This window comes from Lepidochelys olivacea (assembly GCF_965140295.1).
Source record: "Lepidochelys olivacea isolate rLepOli2 genome assembly, chromosome: 1".
NCBI classification, from domain to species: Eukaryota; Metazoa; Chordata; order Testudines; family Cheloniidae; genus Lepidochelys; species Lepidochelys olivacea.
Window position 1 is genome coordinate 43,733,617 of NC_140411.1, and position 27,476 is coordinate 43,761,092.

General features: G+C 40.9%; 1 protein-coding gene across 4 annotated transcripts in view; it reads right to left on the reverse strand.

Annotated features, from left to right (window-relative positions):
- SACS (sacsin molecular chaperone) overlaps positions 1-27,476 on the reverse strand; it is a 269,818-nt gene that overhangs the window by 46,717 nt on the left and 195,625 nt on the right. For 3 of the 4 annotated variants that reach the window (XM_084640856.1, XM_084640857.1, XM_084640858.1), the window contains 5 exons: positions 27,110-27,195; positions 23,052-23,163; positions 16,285-16,431; positions 13,458-14,940; positions 6,450-6,541 (listed from right to left, as the gene is read on the reverse strand). In XM_084640856.1, coding sequence (XP_084496982.1) covers positions 6,450-6,541; positions 13,458-14,940; positions 16,285-16,431; positions 23,052-23,163; positions 27,110-27,195 — 1,920 coding nt within the window. Of the gene's footprint in view, positions 1-6,449; positions 6,542-13,457; positions 14,941-16,284; positions 16,432-16,784; positions 16,910-23,051; positions 23,164-27,109; positions 27,196-27,476 lie in introns of those variants that run through there. The other variant, XM_084640859.1, reaches the window with a different exon arrangement.

Sequence of the window (27,476 nt, forward strand, 5' to 3'; positions counted from 1 at the left end):
TGGCCAGTGACAGATTTGTTAGGGGGTAAGGGTGGTGCTGACTGCGGTATTGGCAGTATACAGCCCAGTGCCAAGAGCAATTCTGGGTACCGGGATGTGCTCAATACAAGGGTCCTGGTACCAACTAATGGGGATTGCAGTTCTTCCCCAATCATCAGGTCAACAGGGTACCAGAGCTCATGGGGATTGCAGTTCTTCCCCAATCATCAGGTCAACAGGGTACCAGAGCTCATGCAGTACCATGGGTTCATTTGGTACCACAGAGGAGTGTCCGTGGTATGTTGTCAGTACCGATAATAGGGCAGAGCACTCCCTAAATGAGAGTTTTGTTGTGCCCAGTACAGAAAGTTTGTTGGTGCCACTATTTTAGAGATGGTACAGTAATTGTCTCTCCCTGGGTACTGAGGCCACAAGCAATGTTCCCTCTAATTTTTGACAGGCCGTGTGTGCAAAAAATTTCTTCTGTGCAAATTTTTGAAGCACAGTTCAAATTTGTGCACCATGAGGCATTTAAAAAGTTTTCATTTGCAATTTGTGATAATAATAGTTTTACACCATGTTATTTTATAAATGTCATTTTTAAATACTTAGAAAAAGGAAATTTAACCTCCTTTCCTTTTCCGCCCCCTTGCCAGCTAGTAGAACCTGGTTGTGTTGATAGATGGCAGGCGAACAATGTCAAAAGTCGCCCGTAAATGATATTTCGGCCTGACTCCGCTGCAGTATTTCATTTTCGTGCGGGCAGTGTTTCGCCGTGTGCGCGGGGTTTAGGATCAAGTTGCAGTGGGGGAGGTTTAGATTGGATATTAGGAAAAACTTTTTCACTAAGAGGGTGGTGAAACACTGGAATGCGTTACCTAGGGAGGTGGTAGAATCTCCTTCCTTAGAGGTTTTTAAGGTCAGGCTTGACAAAGCCCTGGCTGGGATGATTTAACTGGGAATTGGTCCTGCTTTGAGCAGGGGGTTGGACTAGATGACCTTCTGGGATCCCTTCCAACCCTGATATTCTATGATTCTATGATCTGTGTGCGAGTGCACAAGCGCATAGCTTAGAGGGAACAGTGGCCACAGGTCTCCAGAGTATAAGAGCACATGTGTTACCATGGGCTCACGTGGTACCACAGAGGAGTGTCAGTAGTGTAAATAACGAGGAATCCCTGTGGCACCTTAGAGATTAACAAATTTATTTTGGGCATAAGCTTTCGTGTGTTAGAACCCACTTCATCAGTTATGTTGCACCTGGTGCCAAAGAGTTTCTCTGTGCTGCTCTTTTACAGATGGTACGGTAATTGTCCCCTCTCCTTAGGAGGCCGTACCCTTGCCTCAGAGCATGACTGTGGAAGCCCCTGGCCTCTCTCGAATGGTGCCCTGGGGACCCATGCCAGTGCTGCAGAGCAGAGCTCATAGCAGGAGACCCCTTTCTGGTGCCTGCTGCAGAGCAGAGCTCACAGCAGAGCAGAGCTCACAGCAGGAGGCCCTCTCTCTCTGCTGTGCTTCAGAGCTGCTGGTGTCCTCCTACCAAGGCGGCCACTCTGGGGAGCCCCGCTGGCTGGCCAGCTACTCGGAATCAGGGCCCCATGGGGGTTGTGTCTGGGGCCCCAGGCCTCCGCGGGGGGGGGGGGGGCTTACGTGCTTTGCATATGGGTAAGGACCGCCCTGCTCGGACGCATGTGTTTGGATCGGTGCCGAGATGTCTGCACTGGGGAACCCCTCTGGCTGGCCAGTTGCTCGGAGGAGCCCTTTTTATGAGCCTTTCCGAGGGATAGTCTGCTGGTGGCTTTTCTTTTCTTCTTCCTCTTCTTCTTCTCCACTTCACGACTCGACCCCTTTCAAAGTGAAGGCTCCGGGGATGATCCAGGGTCACCACCCACTGGAGTCCCCTGCAGACTGAAGTATTTTCTCCATAGGGAGGAGTTTTAACTTCAGCTCCCAGCTCCTGTGAGGCTGCCATTTTAGCTATGGCAGGTAAAGCACTGCTGTGAGGGTCTCCCGGCACAGTGAGTGTCTGGCCATTACAGGAACTGGCTCCTGGCAGGAGAGGCACCGCTTGGAGCAGAGAGAGCCAAGCATGTCCCTGGGCAGGGGGTTGTCATCCTCTAGCAGGGAGGAATGCAGAAGAATATCATCTTTACTTTCTTCTTTCAACTGAAAATATTTTTTTTTTAGTCTACTAGATGCCGAGGAAGGGCGGAGGGGGGATGCCCCCAGACAGGGCAGGAAACTGAAGTTCTTTCTCTTAAACTTGGACAGGCAGTTCCAAAAGTTAAAACTATAGCGGCTAAGGACCACCTGCTGATTTGCAATTCGAACCTGGGGCCCCTTGGTGGAATAGACCTTACAGCCGAAGAGGTCCAGCTTCTTTGCCTCTTTAGACTTTGGTGTGGGGCCTTGGTGACCCTGCCTTTCCTTGGCATTGGCCACATCCACAACCAGCTTGTCCGGCTGAGGGTGGGTGACAAGGTATTCGTACGCCTTCGAGAGTACAAAGTACTTCCGTTCCACCCCTTTAGCCGTGGGAGGAATCGAAGCAGGAGTCTGCCAGAGAGTCTTGGTAGTATTACGGATGATCTTGATCAATGGCAAGGCCACCCTGGAAGGACCTTCTGGCATCAGAATGTCCACCACAGGGTCCATTTCTTCTGACACCTCCTCCGCTTGCAAGCCCAGATTTAGGGCTACTCTTCTGAGCAGCTCCTGATGGGCTCTACTGCTCAAAGCCGGTAAAGAGGCAGAGCCTGCTACTAACTCATCTGGGGAGGAGGGTGAAGAAGGGCTCATGGGCATGGGGTCCTCCTGACCCTCCAACTCACAGAGGTCCTCCAGTGCTGATACTTCCTGTGCAGTGGAAGATGTGGTGCCGGACGCAAACTCAGTGCCAGGTTCAGTGCCAGCCTCAGTGCTGGCCTGGGCACTGGGATCCGAACCCCTTCGAGGTTCCCTCACCATGGAGGCAGATGGAGGCCCCCGTCTGTCCGAGGCAACCGAAAGGAACCTAGAGCTTGGTCCCTGGGCTTGATGATACACCCGTGGGCTCCAGAACGGCCACTGAGCGGGCGCCTGCCAATGTGGTGGCCAGGGCATCATCAGGAGTTGTTGCGTCTCATTTTTCCTGGAGTGAGAAGACTGGTGCTAGCTACATCTGGACACGTATGATTCCAGCTCTGCCTCTGAGGATGAGTCTGATCTTGGACTCCACAGCAGTGCCCTGTGGGGCGGTGCCGGCAATCAGTGCTGAGGAGAGTGCAAGCGGTGCCGCAACATGACGAGTTTGCCCTTGGAAAGTCCAGCCCCCCGTGCGGTGCTGGTGCTGCCGGTGCTGGGGAGTGCTGGGTTGCCATCTCTGTGGGGTCCTTGGCAGCCTCAAACATGTCAGGAGCGGACCGCATGTCCAACTCCACCATTTGGCTCTTCCATCCTGGGGAGTCCAATGGAACCAGACCCAATGGTTCTGCCTGGGTGGCCAGACTGGACAGCACCAGCTGTTTCTGAGGAGGAGCTGAGTGTCCCAACATGGGACGCACTCCACGGGCACCACTGCACTCCACTGTTTGGACTGTCGGCAAGCGCCCCCCTTTTGGCTCTTCTCTGCTTCTTATGTGGTACCGGCAAGTGAGATCAGTGCCAAGTGGTCGCCAAACTCGTCTTTGTTGCCAGAGAGTGGCAGTGCTGTGTGTCTCTGGACCCTGAGTCATTTGCCGGTGCCACAGCTTCTCTCACTGAGGCCAGTGTTCTGTGCACTATAGTGCCAGGCTTGGACCCCAACACAGTCTGAGCTGGCTGGGGACCAAAAGCCAACTCCATAAGGAGAAGCTTAAGTCTTAAGACTCTCTTCTTCTTAATCCTTGGGCAGAAGCTCCTGCAGATCTTGCACTTGTCAGGCTGGCAGGCTTCCCACAAGCACTTTAAGAAGAAGCCATGAGGATATCCCCTGGGCATAGGTTTCTTGCAGGACCCACAAGATTTGAAGCCGTGAGGGGAGTGGGAAAAAAGGGGGGAGGGGAATAACCCCCAACAGAAACTTAGTCTACAAACTAACTAACTAGAACACTAGAAAACCTATACTATGTAGAACTATATACAATACAAGAATAAATGTTTGCTAGGAGAAGTGCGTGCCCAAATCAAGAGAACGAAGTAGCTCCAACAACCATCACTGGCAGTAAGGAGGAACTGAAGAGGTGGTGGTTCAGCAGGGACTTACATACACCACCATAAGAGTGCCATTCCAGGGAGCTCCACAGCCGACCTGACGGGTACCACAAGGGGAAAAATCTTCCGACGACTGTGCACATGGCACGCACACACCTAATGGGAACTGACATGAGCAATCACTTGAAGAAGAACATGACGGTCAATGGCTATAATGATCTCAGGGCTGGGGGAGAGATTTAAAATGATTATAGAAACTTCAGTATGTGTGTGCGCTTTACTGAGTAATCATGTGCTACTTGATTGTAGATCTTCATCCTTCTTCTCTTCCCCTTCCTTTTTGCCAGTTTTTGAGTATCACCTGTGCTATTTTGCATTCAGATTGTAAACTGTATCTATTTTTGTATGAGAAGCTTAGCAGATTTTGCATGCCCAGTTTAGCCTTAAAAATAATGTTCTTTTTAGGGCTGTCGATTAAGCGCAGTTAACTCACGCGATTAACTCAAAAAAATTAATCATGATAAAAAAATTAATCGCAATTAATCGCAGTTTTAACTGCACTGTTAAATAACAGACTACCAATTGAAATTTATTAAATATTTTGGATGTTTTTCTACATTTTCATATATACTGTATTCTGTGTTGTACTTGAAATCCAAGTGTGTATTATTTTTTATTACAAATATTTGTACTGTAAAAATGATAAACAAAATAAACACTATTTTTCAATTCACCTCTTACAAGTACTGTAGTGCAATCTCTTTGTCGTGAAAGTGTAACTTACAAATGTAGATTTTTTTTTGTTACATGACTGCACTCAAAACCAAAACAATGTAAAACTTTGCAGCCTACAAATCCACTCAGTCCTACTTCTTGTTCAGCCAATCGCTGAAACAAACAAGTTTGTTTACATTTAAGATAGTGCTGCTGTCTTCTAATTTACAATGTCACCAGAAACTGAGAACAGGGATTTACATGGTACTTTTGTAGCTGGCACTGCAAGGTATTTACATGCCAACTATGCTAAACATTCGTATGCCCCTTCATGCTTTGGCCACCACTCCAAAGGACACGCTTCCATGCTGATGACGCTCATTACAAAAATAAGTGTTAATTAAATTTCTGACTGAAATCCTTGGGGGGAGAATTGTATGTCCCCTGCTCTGTTTTACTTGCATTTTGCCATATATTTCCTGTTACAGCAGTCTCAGATGATGACCCAGCATATGTTGTTCATTTTAAGAACACTTTCACTGCAGATTTCACAAAACGCAAAGAAGGTACCAATGTGAGATTTCTAAAGACAGCTACAGCACTTGACCCAAGGTTTAAGAATCTGAACTGCCTTCCAAAATCTGAAGGGGACGAGTTGTGGAGCTTGCTTTCAGAAGTCTTAGAAAAGTAACACTCCGATGTGGAAACTACAGAACTCGAACCACCAAAAAAGAAAATCAACCTTCTGCTGGTGTCATCTGACTCAGATAATGAAAATGAACATGCGTCGGTCCGCACTGCTTTGGATTGTTATTGGGCAGAACCTGTCATCAGCATGGAGGCATGTCTTCTGCAATGGTGGTTGAAGCATGAAGGGACATGTGAATCTTTAGCACATCTGGCACATAAATATCTTGTGATGCCAGCTACAACAGTGCCACGAGAAAGCCTGTTCTCACTTTCAGGTGACACTGTAAACAAGAAGCGGGCAGCATTATCTCCTGCAAATGTAAACAAACTTGTTTGTCTGAGCGATTGGCTGAACACAAAGTAGGACTGAGTGGACTTGCAGGTTCTAAAATTTTACATTGTTTTATTTTTGAATGCAGGGGGTTTTGTACATAATTCTACATTTGTAAGTTCAACTTTCATGATAAAGAGATTGCATTACAGTAACCGTATTAGGTGAATCGAAAAATACTATTTCTTTTGGGTTTTTGCAGTGTAAATACTTTGATTTTGTAATCAAAAATAAACATAAAGTGAGCACTGTACACTTTGTATTTTGTGTTGTAACTGAAATCAATATATTTGAAAATGTAGAAAACATCCGAAAATATTTAAATAAATGGTATTCTATTATGTTTAACAGTGCAATTAATTGTGATTAATTTTTTTAATCACTTGACAGCCTTAGTTCTTTTAAATGTGGGTTTTAATCAGCCGCTCTGAACTATCCTAATTCCAAATTAGATTAAGAAAACAATAGCTCTTAAGCAAAGCAAACCACACAATTTCTTCTTAAACTTATTATTATCAATCTGTTTTCTTTGTAAGGATGAAAACACAAGAAAACTGAATATTACCTCGGCTTTTGGCAGCTTCCTTCAAAGCAGTTAGGACTTGAGGCTTCAGGTCATCAGAAAGTAATCTTCCTTCAAGGCCTGGGAAGAGGGACCTAGCATGGCATTGAAAACAAAGAAGTATTGATCTTAGTATCCTTATCCAAGTCATTTATGTTGTTGTTCAATAGTTTCAAATACTGTGAAACAAATTATATATGCATTTGCCTATATATTTCGAAAAGTTTTCCTTTTGCAGTATTTTCTTAAAAAAACAAAATATTTATATAGCAACAGAGAATCCGAAGAAAATTAACCTTCTAACTATTCTGTACTTTTGACAGGTGGTTTAAGAGCGTTCTTGTTAAAGATACCAGGTTTACAACTTGAAGACATTCAGATTGATTTTAATGTAGTTATACTCTAGAAAGAGACTTTTAAAATAGCTTCCTAGGGTTCTATGTCTCTCAGTGAACGGATATCAGAGTATAAACATGTAGGGTATGTAACTGCTAGCAATGAAAACTTCACCTGAGACCTGAAAGTCAGGCTGTGCTCTTCCTGGCTCTGAAATGACCAGCAACAAATAATTGTAAACCACCAGTAACCATGGTAAAGGTTGGATGAATAGATTTTGTGCTTCAAACGGTCAATTTTCATGTCACAAGCCACAACACTTCAAGTTACCCTACATTACCTTATAGGTAGTGGTGGGGAGGAGCCAATGGTCATGATACATGTAGGTACCAATGATATAGAGAAAGGTAAGAGAGAAGTTCTGGAGGCCAAATTTAGGCTGGTAGGAAGAGATTAAAGTCCATGACCTCCACGGTCACATTCTCTGAAAGGCTTCCCGTTCCATACAAGGGGCCAGTACGTGGATGAAATAATGGTGAAGGGAGGAGGGATTTAGGTTTATTAGGAACTGGGGAACCTTTTTGGGGAAGCAGTGGCTTAACCAAAGGAAGCACCTTAATGGAACCAGACTACTGGCACGTACAATTAAAAATGTTGTAGAGGAATTTTTAAATTAAGGGCTGGAGAAAAAACAAAAGGTGTGGAGGAACACATGGTCAGGCATTTACACCCCTCAGGGATGAATTTATTAAAGGGGGAACTCTGTATACTAATAAAAAAGATAGGGAAGAAGTTGGTAAAGTGCAGGTAGAAGGCAGTGAGGAACAGTCAAATGTAACAGAATCCTATTTAAATATAACATGTGAAGGCAAGCAACTGAATATTGACAAAATTTACAAGTACTTATGTACAAATGCTAGAAGTCTAAATACTAAAATGGGTGAACAAGAGTGCTTACCATTAAATTGAGGACATTGATATAATAGGCATCGTAGAAACTTGGTGGATAATCACTGGCACATGGTAATACCAGGATAAAAAATCTATAGGAATGACAGAGTAGCTTGTGCTGTTGGGGGACTGGCATTATATTTTAGAGAAACCGTAGAGTCAAATAAGGTAAAAATCTTGAATGAAACAACCTGTATCACAAATTCTCTATAAATAGAAATTCCATGCTTGAATAAAAAGAGTAAAGCAATAGGAATATACTACTGACCAGATGACAGTGATTGTAAAATGCATAGGGAGGTCAGAGAGGCTACAAAACCAGAAAGAGCAATAATCATGAGTGACTTCAACTAGCCTCATATTGACTAGGTAAATGTCACTTCAAGGTGTGATGCAGAGATAATGTTTCTAGACACCATATATGAGTGCTTCTTCAAGTAGTTAGTTCTGGAACCCACAAAGAGAGAGCTAATTCTTGATTTAGTCCTCAGTGGAGCACAGGATCTGTCCAAGAGATAACTATAGCTGAACTGCTTGATGACAGTGACCAGAATTTAATTAAATTTAATGTCTTTATAGGGAAGATAATACAAAAAACCCCACCCCAGTAACATTTAACTTTAAAAAGGACAGCTACACAAAAATGAGGATGCTTGTTAGACAAAAATTAAAAGGATCTGTCACAAGAGTTAAGAAGCATGGGGACTATATAAAAACCACCATAATAGAGGCTCAGACTAAATGCATGTGCCAAATCAGAAAAGACAATAAGAGGACCAAAATAATGCCACCATGGCTAAACAGCCCATTCAAGGCAAAAAGCCATCCTTTAAAATTTGTCTACTAGTAAGGATAAAAAAAAAAGAGCACAACTCTGGCAGGTTAATTGTGTAAAAGTATAACAAGGCAGGCCAAGAAAGAATTTGAAAAGCAACTTGCTAAAGATGCAAAAAACAACAGTAACAAATTTTTTTAAGTACATCAGAAGCAGGAAGCGTGCCAATCAGACAGTGGCCCCACTAGACGACAAATGTATTAAAAGAGAACTCAAGGAAGACAAGGCTGCTGCAGAGAAGCTAAATAAAATCTTTGCCTCAGTCTCCACTGCAAAGGATGTCGGGGAGATACTCACATCAAAGCTATTTTGGGGGGGCAACAAATCCAAAGTACTGTCCCACCCTAACGTGTCAATAGAAGAAGTTTTAGAACACACTGATAAATGTAACAGTAATAAGTCACCAGATAGTATTCACTAAGAGTTCTGAAGGAATATGAAATTGCAGAACTACTAACTATAGTATGTAACCTATGGCTGAAATCAGCCTCTGTATCAGATGACTGGAGAGCTGCTAATGTAACATCGATTTTTTAAAAAGGGTTCCAGAGGCAATCCTGGCCATTACAGGCTGGTGAGCCTAATTTCAGTATCAGGCAAACTGGTAGAAACTATAGAAAGAACTGAATTATCAGACACATAGACACAATTTGTTAGCAAAGAGTCAACATGACTTTTGTAAAGGAAGTCATGACTCACCAATCAGAATTATTTGAGCATGCCAGCAAGCATGTGGACAAGGGTTATCCAGTGGATATAATGTACTTGGACTTTCAGAATGCCTTTGACAAGGTCCCTTATCAAGGGCTCTTAAGCAAAGTAAGGAGTCATGGGATAAGAGGGAAGGCCCTCTCACGGATCAGCAACTGGTTAAAAGATAGGAAAATAATGTAGGTATAAATATCCATTTTTCACAATGGATAGGTAAACAGTGGCGTCCCCCAAGGTTCTGTATTGGGACTTGTGCTGTTCAACATACTCATAAATGATCTGGAAAATGAAGTGAATAGTAAAGGGCAAAAAGTTGCATATGACACAAAATTACTCAAGATAGTTAAGTCCAAAGTTGACCGTGAAGAATTATTGGGGGATCTCACGCAACTGGGTGAGTGGGCAACAAAATCTCAGATGAAATTCAGCACATATAAGAGCAAAGTAATGCACATTGGGAAAAATAATCTCAAGTTATATATAGTGATGTGTTCTAAAGTAGCTGTTACCACTCAAGAAAAAGATCTTGGATTCTCCATGGATAGTCCTCTGAAAACTTCAGCTCAGTGCTCAGCAGTGATCAAAAAGGCTAACAGAAGGTTAAGAACTATTAGAAAAGGGATAAAAGACAGAAAATATGCCACTATATAAACCCAGAGTGCATCCACAGTTTGAATACTGTGTCCTGTTCTGGTGACCCCATGTCAGAATGAATCTAGTGGAACTAGAAAAAGTACAGAGAAGGACAACAAAAACGATTAAGGGTAGCATCCATATGAAGAGAGATTAAAACACTGGGACTGTTCATTTTAGAGAAGAAACAACTAAGGGGGGATATGACAGAGGTCTATAAATTCATGGAGAAAGTGAATAAGGAAGTGTTATTTACCCCTTCACATAAGGTAAGAACCAGGGGTCTCTCAATGAAATTAATAGGCAGCAAGTTTAATACAAACAAGAGGAATTACTTTTTCACACAATGCATAATTAATCTGTGGAACTCATTGCCATGGATATTGTGATGGCCAAAAGTATAACTGGGTCCAAAAAACAACTAGATAAGTTCACGGAGGATACGTCCCTCAATGGCTATTAGCCAAGATGGTCAGAGATGCAGCCCCATGCTCAAAGCAACCCTAAACCACTGATTGCAAGAAGCCAGGAGAGGATCACTCCAAAACTGCCCTGTTCTGTACACATTTCGTTTGGCCCAAAAGAGTCCCAGCCCAGGAATACAGAAGAACTCCCTCTCAAGAGACAGGGAGTTGTAGTTGCTCAGGCGAACCAGACTGAGACAACAGAAGCTTGCTGACCTAGACAAACACAGGCAACTTGAACAGAAAAGGAGAGTATGTCATGCCCATGGGACCCAGGAATAAGGACATAATGGTGTGTCTTATCAGGGTCCAGCAGACAACCAGATGTGAGTATGATGGTCCCCATCACTCTGCCTGAAGCGTGAGTCATTATGATGCTAAAGGTTATTCTGGGATTCTGGCTGTGGGAATGTGGGAAGTTTTTCCTTGATGTGTTTTCTGTAATGATGTAACAGAGTTGAGCCCGAGGGGTCAGGCACAAGCTCACCACAGCCAGCGGGTAAATCCTCACCAGTGAAACTGAATCAGTGTTCAATGTGTCTGTCGCACATCTAAAAAGATACGGTGGACCGAGATCTGCTAGGACTGAGGGGACCCTGACACAGCTAGGTAAATAGCTGTGGGCCAGCACCCCGCTGAAAGCAGGGAAAACGGATGAGTGGTGAGACTCTGGCACAGCTGGGAAAGCTGTGGGACAGTACTACATTGAGGGCAGGGAAACTGAAGCAGAGCTAGAAATGGTTGTAGCCCCAAAAACTGCTGGGTGCGGTAAGACATTGGCACAGCTGACGGTAGCAGTGGGTCAGAACTCTGCTGGGAGCAGGGCAGACTTAGGGTGGTAGGAGGTCTGGTTTCACACCTTCAGGGGTAACAGAAACCTTGACTGGCCAAGGTGACCTGCATGGATGTGAAGCAACTGCTGCGGGCAGTACAAATGTTCAAAAGAGGAAAGATGCCCCCTAGTCTATGGGTTCAGGGGAACTTTGAACTGACACTTGTGAAGTCAATGTCAGGGGGGAGGTGTGATATAGACGCTGATGGTGGTTCAGTACTCTGTGTTAGCAACTCCTGTCAGACCTGACATACTCAGTGTACCCCTACTCACTATTGTTATAATCTGTATCTAAAGGGTATCATGTAATAGGTCATTGGAAAACAAATTCACTGATCATTAATATTTTTGTGTGATGTTTATACAGACAATCCACAACAGATTATTCACACATGCTGAAGTTATAACTAAAATGTGTTTAAACCAGGCATGTCAAGGGGAATTGATGAACAGTATTTTTCCAGACAAAGGAATGTGGTTCCCCCCACTTAAATGTCTCCCACGTAAACTGAGCACAGTGTGATCCAAGACAAAGAAAAGCATATTTGCATGCCAGGCAAACAAAGCATCAAGAGAGCAAGTGGGGGAAAAGTGATCACTTAATCTCAACAAGGGAATGGAGACTGTACTCCCAAGAAGCCTCTCTGTCTTTTGAAGTAGGGTCAATGAACTTTGAGAGATACTTTTCAAAGCTTTTCTGATGTATAAAGAGAGGGTCAGAGAAGTTATCCTTCACCTGAGAAGACAAGGAAAACCAGCACTGTGGACTAAGAAAGTCTGATCAACCATGCTGTAAAAGGGGCTTGGTGAGAAACACTTCTTTGAACAACAGACTTAAATCATATTTTAGTCTTAGAAATGTATTTTTACTTTTGTTTGCTTGTAACCCTTTCTATCTTTATTCCTTATACTTGGTATCACTTAAACCCATGACTGATGGTTTAATAAACTTATTTTACTTTCAACATAAACTAACATACTGCTATGATTGAAATAAGAGTGTTTGTTAAACCCCAATTAAATTAATGCGTAGCAATGTGTTGTCTCTTTAAAGTAGCAATGAACTCAATGACTTCTGAGAATGTTTCAGGAGAGGGATGAACACTGCAGGGGGGCAGTTTTGGAGAAATTCAGGACTGGGATGTGTTGGTATCATGCTTCAAATAGTAACTGGGCGGTGAAAGCCAGGGTGTCACATACATGCTTGTACGCTGGCTGTCAGTGTCTAAACTGTGAGCCACAGCTGCATACCATTTAAGGCCCCCAGAGTTGCAGGGCAGGTGGTGAGACAACCCCTTACTGGTCTAGGTTGAACCCCAAAATATCACAGATGTGCCTTTAATGTTGCTGCTCTTTTCCTCTACTTAAAGAATAATCCTCAATGTGATTTCACAGTTAATAGCAGTGGAATAGATAGGAACACTCAACACAGGAAATAATTTTTTTAAGGAGAAAATAATTAGACAAAACAGAAGTTCTTGAAGGCAAAGATCTTATTTCCATATAATTGTACAACTGCAAACAAAGGAAGAGAATTTCAAAAGTTATATAGAGCAGTAAGGTTTCAATATAGAAAGTTTTAAAAGTTTTTCATAAGGTGCCAAAAACTATTTAGATAAATGGGTTAAACTGTATTCAGAGAAGTGGCAACACAAGGATCTAATTGAAAAATAAGGCAGTATTTTATAATCTTAAGTGCAGTACCATCACAGCTAGTCACTGCCTCCAGTATGTGGAGCCACTAAACTGACTGTGCAATACATTTTTGAAAAAAGCTTGTATTTTTGTAAAACTAGCCATTCCTGTATTTAATTTAAAACTATCTCACAGTAACAGCTAAGAGAGGTGGGAAAAGACTAGTGTCATCTAAAGCTTCATTTTAATAAAGCCTTAGCCAGGCCACTAACAGATCCCTTGAACTGCTGCTCCTCTAGGATGCATGTTCTCAGCCTTCTCTTATTTCTGTTTCCCAGAAGAAGGCTAGTTTGAGAAAAGCTACTTGGTGTATATTTTATAACGACAGTCAATAATTCTTTATAAATTCTGACAGCCACTGACCTTCAAATCTTTCAAATACAGAAGTATATAAAATGTAATCTTGGGTTCCTTTTATGCATTATTTTATTATGTTAAAAACTGTGGTATGCTTATTCTAAAAGAACTATTCATAAGCAGGTGACAGTTTGTCGTACTTAAAAATGTTTAAACTGTGTTTCAACAAAATATAACAGTTAAAATGTTAAATATACCTTGGGTAATCTTCTGAGGTTATGTAAACTACATCTTGATCTGACACAGATGAGGAAAATGGAATAAAAATTCCATTTTGTAATGAGAGAAGCTCCAATCCAATAAGGTCACTGTAGACTCCATCAGTAAGCACGAATTCCAAGAGATGAAGCTTTTCATCAGCAGGGCCAGTGTGTCCAGATTTTCTCAACACCTGCCGCACTACAGCAGGAGTCACTTTTTTCACAGTTTTAGAGCTAGATACAGTAAGATGAACTGCACTAGCAATATTTGCTGGTACCTTAGCAATCTGGTTCCCTGAGCTCTGGAGGTAGTTGAGGACAGTTTGTGTGTACTCCAAGCTGTCATCCATGTCTGAGAAGCACACTTGCTCCACCTTTATCCAGTCACTACTAGCAGAATAAATAACTGCATTCTGGAGCAACTCTTTAAACAGAGGTTCTATGATTGGTTTCCAGTGTACCCTGATTTTGTTCTTTTCAGGCCATAGTCCATAAATTCTTTCAGCAGACAAAGGAAAATCTGAGTTCTTCTCAGTCTCCATTCGCTTGATAGCCTCCAAAATGAGAGTGGCATACGCTTTTGGGACAACATTCACTACAAGGAGGTCATTCCATAAAGCTGCTGGATCTCGCCACTGATCCAACTCTCGCCATTTGATACTCCTCCTATTGTCAGTCAAGCCAAAGAAACCACTAACATGAACTGGGAGACCAGTCTTGCTTTCCTCACCAGGAGGTAAAGGAAGAAAACAAAATGCTCTTCCTGAAAACTCTGCTACAGCTCCTTTTTCTTCCCCATTACTTGATAAAGACATAGCTATTCCAATAGTAGGGACAAACTTCAAGTCATCAGCCAAACAATCTAGTTCATTGCATATTCCTCGACCTCCCACACTGTTACATACTAACCAAGATGTTTTTTGTGCATCCTTCACACTCTCATCTTCTAAGACTATATTTACGTGATATGTCACACATGTTATGCTGTTGCTTGGAACCCCTTTACAATATTGACTTATTGCAGTTCCTAGAATCTTGATGGAATTGGGTCGTTCATGTTTCAAGGCCTTGTTCTCACTAGCAGTTACTCTAAAAACCAGTCTCTCAATTCCATCAGCCTCCCTAACATGTAAGGAAACATCTTGCACACTTTTCAGGAACAGCAGCACTGTATCTGCATCTGTTCGAAAGGATTCAAACAGTTCCAGAACTTTTTGTTTGTTGTACAGATTGCTACTCAGTTGGGAAGGCTGTAGGCGAAGAGGGAAACGAAAAAATGTACCAGGAAAGTTTCCATTCTTGAAGGTTTCCTTAGTGCTACCAAATACACCAATGAATGGTGCAAACTGGTCTGTAAATTCAATAATTTCTTTGCTGTCATCCTTTAGGTTCCAACACTGGCCTGATTCATGGGGTCCAAAAAGTGTTTGATGGGGATCCAACATTCCAATCTGGTCACCACTGAAGATACTAGGGACATCTGCACAAGTGAAATCCAACAAATATGAATAACCCCAAATAACAAATCTGAATAACCCTAAAATATTCTACATTATCCATACCTTAAACAGCTTTAGCCATTACAATCAATTAAATTGTCATTTAAAAATTATAAATTGCCCTTATTTATCAAAAACCCAATCCTACTAATGGACGACGATCCATATTCTAGTAGAGAAAATACTATATAATAATATCTTACGATGTACAGGATCCATTTATGGAAGGCATAACAGAGATAAATTACATAGGGCAAAACTTTATTTGATCAAAGATTTGACACGCTAGTCTCAGAAACGAAATACTACCTAGATATCGAACACCAGTTGTCTATACTTGCCTTTCTTTTGCCATGCCAGCTTCAAATTATAATAATCCAGTATTATATTGATATGTAATCCATCAGAATGAAAAACTACTAATCTTTCCATGTGGCATAACCACAACAGAATACAAGTAAATGTATTGAATGCAACATTTTTAGGGGTGCAAGTCAAAAAATGTACACATTTTTAAGAGGAGAAGGCAGAGATCTGTATCCAGATTTCTACACAGAGCATATTAATTCAATGCACATATATGAATGAAAGAAAGGACTATCAAATGAAATGGTAAAACAATTTTACAAAATTTATTTTGCAGAAATAAAAGATCCAAATGAAAAAAAGATGCCTGTAGTTAAGTGCTACCAGCTTGTGGAAGAGCACATTATGACTCATTAGCAGTATATTAGGGTATTTTTTGTTTTATACAATCAATGTGAACATCCTCCTGTTAAACAGCAAATTGTATGTGATGGTTATACGATCGAAAAGTACTTTTTTGGTATGAGACAAAATTAGCATTGTTTATTGATCTCTATTTCACATTTATATACATGCAGGACAAAAATCAAACTGCACAAAGCTTCAGTCTTCGCTTATTGTATCTTATTTAAATTTAGAGAAGTCTGTTAAACATCCATCCTGTGCTCTGGGCATCAGTTATATAAACTAAAAATGCACAATTCAAATAATACAACATAGAGGATTGTTCACCCCACATTGACATCACCAGCAAAATATAGTGTCAATAATAAAATAAACCCCTCCAATTCTCAGCCTACACTCCCTCTAAAAGCCTGGAAAAAATACGGACTTTATAGCATGCCCAGAAGATTAAAAAAAGATGGGCTGTGATGAACCATGGGTAGATGGAATGCATTCCAATGTCAAGGACCTTATCCAAAGAACACCCTGCCAGCATCCTTATGTTTGATGTGTATATGAGACTAAACAAATCTTAATGTTAATATTTTTATTTTTAAAGGTGCTACACACAGTACCTGTTATATGATATACTGAATTGAACCCAATTCCAAATCTTCCAACTTTCAGGGGATCATCTTTTTTCTTGCTTCTTGCTATTTCCTGTATGCCATGCCAGTCCTCAAGGGTAAAAACTGCATTGTTGTATACATAAAGTGCTGGCCCTAAAAAATAAATAGGCACACGTATGGCAATTCAAAAATAGCACACTTGGGTCCACCTGTTTAGTTTCCAGGAAGTAAACTTACTAAATCAAGAAAGCATTTTTGAAAGGTAACTACAGATGTGCAAATTAAATGAGGAAGCTGTAACTCAAACTGGTATTGGAGAAATGAAACTAAGATCTGTTGGGAAAGTCCAAAGAGATAAAGAGGAACTTCTGCAAAATAAAAACGGTAAACAACATATTTTCTTCTCTTTCTCTTCAGAGACACAAGTCCATCAACTGAATTGTTCGATTATTTTAGATTCCATGAAATTTTTAACACACACCATATAATTTTGGTTTACTACCTACCATTTTCTGTCATACAAGATAAACGAAGGTCATGTTGAGAAAGAGCTTCAGGAAACTTCAGGAAAGCAGTGACCATGGGGGTTATACAAGAATCCTCTTATAACACTGAATGTTCTGAACCTAGATTATAAAAGAGCTGTGCGGCCCCAAACACTTCAGTTCCTTCAATAATTCTGAGAATCCTATTGGAGTAGAACAAAACACAAAATCGGTGCTGATAAAATTTGCACATGACACAAAGATTGGCAGAGTGGTAAATAATGATGAGGAAAGGACAGCCATATAGAGTGATCTGGATCATTTGATAAGATGAGTCCATGTGAACAAAATACATTTTAATATAGCCAAACACAAGGGCATACATCTAGGAACAAAGACTGTAGACCATATGTACAGAATGGGGGAATGCATCCTAAAAAGGATTTAGTTGTCACAGTGGACAAACAACTCAACATGAATCCCAGTATGATACTGTGGCAAAAAGAGGTAATGCAATTCTTGGATGTACAAAAGGGAAGTAATGACCAAGAGTAGGGAGGTGAATTTACTTCTGTATATGGCACTGGTGGGATCAATAATGGAATATCACATGGAGTTCTGGAGTCCACATTTTAAAAGCGATGTTGAAAAACCGAAGAAGGTATAGAAAAGAGCAAGAAAAAGAATTGGAGGACTGGAAAATTGTTAAAGGAGTTCCATCTGTTTAGCTTATCAAAAGAAATTTGAGAGATGACTTGATTATTGTGGGTAAGTACCTTCACAGGGAGGAGATTAAAGAATCCTTTAGTACACAATCTATCAGAGAAAGCCAGAACAAGAGCCTACTGACTGAAAGTTAAAGCCAGCCAAATTTAAATTAGACATAATTTTTTATCAGTGAGGGTGATTAACCACTGGAATAAGCCGTCAATGGAAGTGGTGGATTCTCTAGCACTTGAATTCTTCAAATCAAGACTGGATTTCTTTCTGGAAAATATGCTTTAGTCAAACAAGTTACTAGGCTCAATACAGGAGTAACTAGATGAAATTCTCTAGCCTGTGTTATAAAGGAAATCAGACTAGAGGATCTAATGGTCCCTTCTTAGCCTTAAAATCTATGAGCCCCAAGGAAGAAGAGAAAATGGACAGGTAGTCTGAAACACACAAAAGCAACGCTCTCAAAAATTATATTAGTGGTAAGCAACCATCGCTAGTAAAGTTGCCTCTATCCATTCACACTTACAGGATTTGGCATCTCTAGCCAAACTGTGGAACCATATACAAAAGCTGTGTCAGTTGCGGGAGTGCAATAGCACTCTCATGCTATGATCTCATCAGCCCCCTTCTACATAGAATCCAAGGCCAGAAGGGACCACTGTGATCACCTAGTTAACCACACCTATATATCACAGGCTACAGAACTTTCCTGAATTAATTCCTGATTGAACTAGAGTACATCTTTTAGAAAAAAAATCCAGTCTTGATTTTAAAAATTGTGGTGGAGAATCCACCACAACTCGAGGTAAACTGTTCCAATGGCTAATTTCCTTTTAATATAGGAGAACATGCCCCCCAGCCCACCCCAGTTCCTCCTCTCAAACCCACACAGTCCTGAAACACAAAGAATTCCAAGGCAGAGGGAAGGCAGGTGGGTAATGTCAAATGCACCGAGACAACTCTCAAAGAACAACAATTACTAGCAAGTAATCCCTCTTTCTTTGAGGGCCTCTGTGCATTCTCACTTATGGGAGATAAGCAAGTAGTGTGCCCCATTACAGGACAGCGGATGAGGAGTTCTAGTCTAAAATGAATTCTAGCGCTACTCTGCCACACTGAGCATCAGATCAGATTTCAAGTCCCATGAATAGTGCTTAGGAAAAAAACTCCATGTTACTGCTTTGCAAATCTCTACAATGGTGACCTGTCCCAAACAAGATACAGAAGTAGCTGAAGGTGTAGAGGAGTGCATCTATAACCCAGATATAATAGTTTTCTGGCTAAAGAATAACAATGTTCAATATACTTCCTTATCCATTATGAAAGTCTGTTTACCTCTAAACTGGACCTTACACCTTTCCCTGTAGGCAACAGTCTGTTAGATTTTCTAAAGGGCTTCATCCTGTCCAGGCAAAAGAGTGTAAACAGATCTCTTGTGGATGGGCATGAGGTCTGGGGAAGAAAACGGGGAGGAAGACATACTGTGACAGATGAATTTCTGAGGCATAAAGCTGGAATAGGTGGAGAGGTCATGAAGGCAACGAGTTCACTAACCCTTTCAAGCAGAGGTAATTGACATTACAAATGCTGTTCTAAGGAAGCTCAAGACGGGAACTCATAGAGTAGGTCCATTAACATTGTTAAAAGCAGGTTCAAGCTGCAGTCTGAAAAAGGACCTCTAGCAATGGGAAACACATTAGTCATTCCCTTGAGAAACAAAGAAGCAGAGGAATATGTTTTTCTCCCAATAGCATCCACTTTATGCCATTCTCTACCCAAGAGAACAGCCATGGACACCCTGCTACTGTTGGGGAGTTTCTAGGCTTCACAGACTAGTATGGAATCAGCCGAGGGGTACTACATTAAAAAGTGATAACCCTCCAAGGACACAAGATACATATGTATCTCTCTGGTACTGGTGGGGACAACACTGAAAAGAGTCAAATATCTTTTGTTTGACTGAGTAAACCTGGGAATAAAGGAAAACAACCTTGCCCTTTGTCTGCCATTCCATAATGTTGAAAAGGACACAAGGTGTTTCTGGTGCTAAAACCCCCGTCAGTAACTGCAGGATATTAGCCATTCTCCCCATGTGCTCCTGGCATTTTCTTTTTCATTGGGCGGGAGACTAAAGAAGACCCAATTTGCTCTTCAGGGAACGTACCATCAGTATATTCTTCAATGGCAGACTGCTCCATCTCTTCTGAAATAAGCCTCCTCCCAACTGTCCTTTTGGAGCCAGGCTCATACCAGGCACTTTTGCCTTCAAGACCACCTGATGCCAATATCATCACTGACACCAATGTTGGTGCCAAAGTATTTATGGTGGTATCAAGCAAAACTTGCATAGATTCCTGAATGTAAGGCCACATTAACAACTGAAGAGGTCCTACATAAGGTCCATCCAGGAGAGTAGAATTAACAGTGAGGGAAATTGATTAGGCGCCCACTAGCAAATTGGAGGAGTCTGCACAGTCTGTTCCCAGATAACCACATGCTCCTCAAGGATGTTCTGTACTGACACCAAGGATAAAAACTGCTGCGCAGAGCCAAGCAGCAGAGGTGTAGTCAAACACTTTGCCAGAGAACCCGCTGATATGACAGGGGAAATCAACAGCACTGGAGATATGTGCTGTATCAGTGAGATGTCCAATTTAATCGGCACTGGAGCCTCAAGCTGAGGAAAACAGCAGGTCAAAGACAGTGTCAGGACTAGTAAGGAGTCTCCAGAAATGACATGCATTGTTGTAGGAGAACAATGCCTCCTTTTCTTTTTCTCCTTGAACATTTTTTGTGGATCTGGGTGCTTCCTCTTCATTTTTCTTATTCCTGAAACATGGACATGAGAGGATCTTGAAGCCTGACTCTTGCTGGCGTCAATCAGGGCCTATTCCTGGGGCACCAAAGGCGTCTTTGATGTCGACATCAGCACAGACATAGGCCTGGGTGCCGAAGCAATTTGTTTTGATGGAGCCAGGTGGAAGGCTCAGACACAGCAAGCAATTGCCTCAGGGAGGTCAATCTTGGGTCTGACATAGAATCATAGAATATCAGGGTTGGAAGGACCCCAGAAGGTCATCTAGTCCAACCCCCTGCTCGAAGCAGGACCAATTCCCAGTTAAATCATCCATGCAGGATGACTGACTGCAGTGGCAGGATGCATCTCCAGACTTTTGACAGAACACCTCAGCAAAGAAGCAGACCTGGAAATCCCTGAAGGAATTGTAGGATGGTTCAGCGGGAGGCTCAAAAAAGCCAACTACGCCAGCAATCTCAGCTGCCTGTCCTCCCTTGTCCATGAGTGAAAGCATGGCAAATTGTGTGCTGGGACACTACATAAGCTTCTCCCAGGTACATGAGCACTGAACATGGACATCTGGAAGATGAAGGAGCAGGATGCGTTATAAAGCTCAGGACCTGATACAGCCTCAAGGATAACCTGAGGTAAGCAGCCCCCAACAACACTAATTAACTATATTATGATATTTTAACTATAAACTAAGAAAATACAAGAAGGAAGGCTATCTATAACTAACTTGTGGATATAAGAGTAGTTCCTTTAGATACTTGCAGCAGGGGTGAAAGAACCAAGATGGGTGAAAGGCTGCACTCTGTTATATAAATAGCATGAGAGCACTACTACACCCCACCAGGGCACGTGGCTTTTCTATACAGTTCTGCAGCGCAACACTAGATGCATCAAATCCCAAAAGTGGAAATGCAGTGGGGCTCCTCAGAGAAGACTTTTTTCTTCTTCAAGATAGCCTCTATATATTCCTATTTGCAAGATTACAGCGAGTACTACAATCCCCAAGAAAGGGAGCTGACTTCTTTTTAAACAAGGACACTAGAACTGCTTTCTGAGAATGAGATATAGATGCCAAATGGAGAAAATGGTGCTACATAAATATATGAACCGCCCTCTAGGGTTCCTAAGTTGAAAACATTACAGAGGCACAGCATTTATATCATTTTAGAACTCTGCACAAGACATAGAACCTGTGCTAATACGCAACCTTCACAATATTCCAAAATAAGCCCCTTTTCAAGTATTTTCAACCTAGCTAATGTATAACATCCCAATGCTCAGACTAATCCACTTAAAGAGCCACTGTATGGAAATTGCATGCCCTTTAAAACAATCCCCAAAGCTTAAAAAGTCTAAGTAATTTACTAAGTGAACTAGCGCTATCTAAATAAAAACAAAAAACACTTTCGACTTCTAAGGTATGGAATCTAGCTTCCCCCGGGTAAGAATGAGACTTCAGGAAGAATATTAGGAGATTAATGACCTGAGGGAACTTAGGTAGTTTGGGCAGCTCTTTTATAACCTCAGCTCCAATTGTTCAGTCATGAGAGGGTGTTCATGTGCCCCAAACATGAACAGGTCTTCAGAAAGTTCTCAGATCTGTGATGCCAGTAGGCACATCCCAAGAACAAGAATATACAAATGCTAGCTCAGAGTAACAGTAAAATTTACCTCAGCCATTTTGTCAGATCTCAGTGAGACTTCTTAGACCCAACCTGCAAGTTATTCTCAGATTCCAACTTGAAATCTATGAAGCACTATTGTCTTATTATTGTTTGTATTCTAGGAGCATTTAAAGACATTGGTTGAGGCCCCATAGTATTAGGAACTGTCCAAAAATAGAAGGCCCTTCCCTAAACTGTGTACAGTCTAAAAGGCAAGAAAAACAGATATATACAAACAAATATGCAATATGGCAAAAGTTAAAGTACAATTCCCCAAACCTGTCATTCATATAACACTGCTACTCTAGTCCTATCTTTTGTTCACCCACCAGTCAAACTCCTTCACAGATCTCTCTTTTTTTTTAAACCAACCTCAAGTGCCCTCCTCTGACCTAGCCCATAGAAAAACACTAGGCCTCATTCTGGTTGAAGGAATTAAAAAAAAAGAAGAAAAAGAAACACCAACTGTCAGAAGTATATCACCACTAACTTGAGACATGAGTACAAAAGAATTTCACATTGCAGTTAAGTATTTATCTGAGGAACTGCAAAGAATCACACTTGTTGCAGTTTCAGTAGAGGCAGCTTTTATATTTAACTAAAAATTCTTTAAAGGACTGTCCCTCCCCCCACCTCTTTTTTTTACTAGCATTTCCTGGATTTCATTAAGAGTGTGGTCATTTTCAACCCAGTGCCTCCTACTACCATGCTGGGGTACTGGGAAAGTAAAACCAATGATTTACCAACACTATCACTTCTTTCCACACCTTGGGATTTTCCCTAAATGACTCCCAACCAAATACTTATCACTAACTCTACCTGAGGTACCTAAGCCTAAAACACTAAGATTGTAGATTACTGGTAGGCTTAATTTGTGTATGCAGATTGGGTTATTGGCCCACTTAACTATTGGATTTGTGAAAAGCATCTGCTATATACAAATTTGAATAGTTGTTCATAAGGGTCAAATTCTGCCCTTGAGTGCATGGATTCAATTAGTGCATAATTGAAATAAATGGGCATAAATGGCAGACTACTGAACCACTGGGACTCACACACCACATATTGGAGAACATGAGCTAAAAATTATATACTTACCCTGGTATTGTGCCATGTCCTTTGACCAGAGAGATTCTGTTCCATATTGAGTCTCATCATACAAAAACCTAACCTCTGTGGCACCAGCATCTTCTGCATTCTGGATCAGTTCCTGAGAGCAAAATAACCTCCAAGTTATTACAATAATTTTATGCCTAACCCTAACTTTAATATTATACTTATGGCTTCCAAACTTGAATGTAGAAAATAATTATAGGTCATTGTCTAAAAAATGTTTCAATACATTTTCAACAAGTGTGATTTTCTCCAATTCGCTTAAATTAAAATAGGCATTTCTCCATTTTATTTTAGAGGGTAACTATCATACTCAAACACAATTTTAAAAATGTCAAATTATAAATTTTAACCTTATTAAACTATCACACATTGGATTAAAACAGCAGTCTAGCAGTAACACAACATATGAAGAAGGGGATAAGATCACACAGTAACTTTCAGACTGGAATCAAACAAGAAGCAATGCAGGGGCATTGTGTTGAGCTCTGGGTTGGGGGATGTCGGAGGTATTGAGTCCCATGTATTATTTTGCAGCAGCCCCTCTCTCCAACTCTGCTGAGAGCAGCAACTACTGTCTTTGAAGGGAGCAGTATCCACCCCATTTTCAACATATGAGCAATCATAATAATTGAGGGATGAAGGAGGTAAGGAAGAATATAAAAAGGGGGTGATCCCTAGGACTCTGAGGCACCTCCTTTCCCTAGACCTGCACCACCACCCAAACATCAGTAATGTAATTTTTATTTTTCTATATTGAATTTCTACAATATGTGATTAGGACTATGTTTTTATTTACATACTTGATTTTTCATAATTCCAGGATAATATGGAAGTGACAATTAGCTGCAGTACTGTTAAATTACTCAGAGCAGAAGGCTTACCATAAAGGACAATAAAGTCAAAAGAGCTTCAGTAATAGAAATAGACAGAAAAATTCTAACAGTGTGAGTATCAGTATATTAAGACCTAATCCTGCAAACACTCGTGTACATGCTTAAATTTGGAGGGACTACACATAGTAGTAGAGCTTAGCACACATGTAAATGTTTGAAGTGTGTGGTTTTTGGAGGGGGGTGAGGGAGTGCGAGAACCTGGATTTGTGCAGGAAATGGCCCACCTTGATTATCACACACATTGTGAAGAGAGTGGTCACTTTGGATGGGCTATTACCAGCAGGAGAGTGAGTTTGGGGGGGGGGGGAGGGTGAGAAAACCTGGATTTGTGCTGGAAATAGCCCAACTTGATGATCACTTTAGATAAGCTATTACCAGCAAGAGAGTGGGGTGGGAGGAGGTATTGTTTCATGGTCTCTGTGTGTATATAACGTCTTCTGCAGTTTCCACGGTATGCATCCGATGAAGTGAGCTGTAGCTCACGAAAGCTCATGCTCAAATAAATTGGTTAGTCTCCAAGGTGCCACAAGTACTCCTTTTCTTTTTGTGAATACACACTAACACGGCTGTTACTCTAGATCCTACAATGATCTTTCTGGTGGCTCTCCTCTAAATACTTCAAACATGAAGTGTGTGGATCACTTCTAGGCATACACTTGCAGCAGACCTTGCAGGTTTTGAAACCTTGAGATCGCAGCATGTCCCAGTGCCGGGAGAGCGATGGAGGGGGAACCCCACAAAGAAAACTTAAGAACTAACTCTAATTTATCTAAACTAACACAAAACTAACTACTTGTAAGAAATATATATACAGACACTGCCAAAGCGCTTGTCAAGACAAGAACAAGGGACGTTCCAGCTAGCTGTCACTGGCGGTAAGAAGGAACTGAGGGGGTGGCAGGTTGGCAGGGCCCTATATTGAGTGCCATGAAGATGCGACTCCAGGGGGCACCCAGGCCGACCGAATGGATATTGCTAGGGGAAAAATCTTCCAGCTGCCGTACACGTGCACACTCACACACCTGACTGGAATTGACATGAAGAAGCACTTGAAGAAGAAACCATGTTTGCCATAGTCTTGAAGGAAGTTAGATATTAGACAATCTCTCTACTTTTCATTCTAACAACCCATCAGTTCCACATATGTGCAAATGGCAAACTTAAATAAAAACAGCATAGACTACTTCTTATTAATGTCAACACTACAATAAGTGCATGCTAAAAGATCGTCAGAGAGATGGAGAAGAAAGAGAAATAATCACAGTTCAACAAATAGTAATGTATCAACAGAATCTCTGCATGTGGTGCTTAGTTGCTCTCATAATAATCATCATCAACAATGGTGCAAGAAGATACAGAGAGATCAAAGTTCCTACAAACATTACTACTATCATTATTAGAATAATAATGAGAGTATCTATTTGAATAGTTGCGGTCCACCATTCCTTCTGCAGCACTTCCCCAGAAACCACTACATTTTTTGGCTTGTTTCATTTCAATACTATGTATATAAAGAATTTCCAACACTTAAATCAAAATAAAAGCAGCACAGTTTCTGTCAATACTTCCTTAGCATTCTGCAAACTTCAAACAAATCAGCACACCCAGGGCAGCTCTAGAACTTCCTAACCTGGCTTCTGGGCAGCAAACCTTGCCTCTCTCCTACCATTGTGAGAACAGACAAAAACTTTCCAAACTTAACTCAGATCACAGGGACCTGAGAGCTTCAGTTTAGAGTATTCACAGCTGGGACTCTGATACTGGAATTTAACCGCTACCACAAAAAAAAAAAAAAAAAAAAAAAAGCCAGTGATTGGTTTGTTAGGGCCTCCTCCCAGAAGCACTACTGGGACACTGTGTGATACAGAAATGGAACACCTATACATCTTATCAATTGCTCTGATCAGTTCTTCCACAATTTAAGCTTTCACTTAACAGAAATAAATAAGTAAGTAAATAAATAAAAACATTTCTAGCCTTTATGGTTGCAAAGAAAACTTTCCAATGTGGTGATCTCTTATGAAGTCTGCAAAGTGGAAAAAAGCTCTAATACAGTTGTGAATTGCCCCATTCTTCTTAACAAGGTGGGAAATCTGAAACCTAGTGATGACAGTATAAGCAATAAAACTGTTGGTTGTTCCACTGCTAATCGTTTTATCTGACATATTCAAAAAGTCTGGTAATGTAGGCCAAAGTACTACAGTTCCCCCCCCTTTACTCTAACCCTTGGAGAGGTAGAAGCCTGCAGTCTCGAGAGCTGGCAATATGACAATACCTTTAATGAGCACTATTTTCATTTTTAAACATCCAGGAACAACTATCCATATAACTTGTTAGTGTTACTCAATTCTTTACTAGAAATATTTTTCTGCTCTTATGGAATTGATGGACTCATTATTAATTGTATTGCTCCAAAACTGTGCTGGCTGTTTTACAGAAAAATACAAATACAGACAAGATCCCTGCTCTGAAGTGCTTAAAAGTACTTATAATCTAGACAATGTTACTTTATAGTAGTGTCACGATACATTAAAGAGAGAGACAGATGGTTAAATAGGAGGAGATGGTTTAGGTAATCAGAGAATATCACAGATTTCAGAATAAAAATTAATGTAATAAATCTTCCAAATTATATCAATACTATGGAGAGGTGAAACAAGCAATTTTTTTGAATTACTCAGATACAGTATTCAAGAAAAACAATGTCACTTAAAATAAGTTCTATTCATATTACTATTTTATTTGTTGCAACATGCAATGGTAAAGAATATTTATGTAACAAGCAAATTTTAAAGGTTCAATTGGCCTCCCCCCATAAAATGCATTGTGATGCTTTTTGTTTCAGTAATCAACATGAAATAATTATGAAGTGAAGTATCCAATAAAAATCAATTGTTTCTGTCCATGTTCTTTACAAAATACACAGTTCTTTTGTGATGGGCAAAAAAAATAGGCCATAAACTAAAAAACAAGCAACTCACCTGACACTGCCCCCAAGATGGAAAATTATGGAAAGATGTATGTACTTATATCAGAATAAACATCTCATGAAGTGAAACAATCTACAACATATTGAACAACATTTTAAACAACACTAATCTGTGGTGTATATTTACTTAACAATAATAAGTACAATTTATTTTATACCTTAAGAATTTGTCCTCCTTCTGGATATCTTCTTAAAATGTCTTTAAGAAAATCAACAAGCGGTGGAGTTGTTTGACCAAAACGGCCTAAAAACATAAAAAGAAAAAGCAATTGGTTATTCTGTTACTGGATTTTATTTTAGATTTATACTGTACTCATCATGTGATTACTGGGTTGCACAAAATTCTTTTTTAAAATTCACTCAGTCCAGGTGCAATACCATAAAAGGCTCCCACCACACATATAAACCATATGTATATGGCACAGTTAACCCTCTTAGACAAAAGTACATGCTGAAAGCTTCCAGCTGGAAGACTTCCTCTTCCATTGCATGACATTCGGGGCTGGGTCAGACCCACCCCCAGAT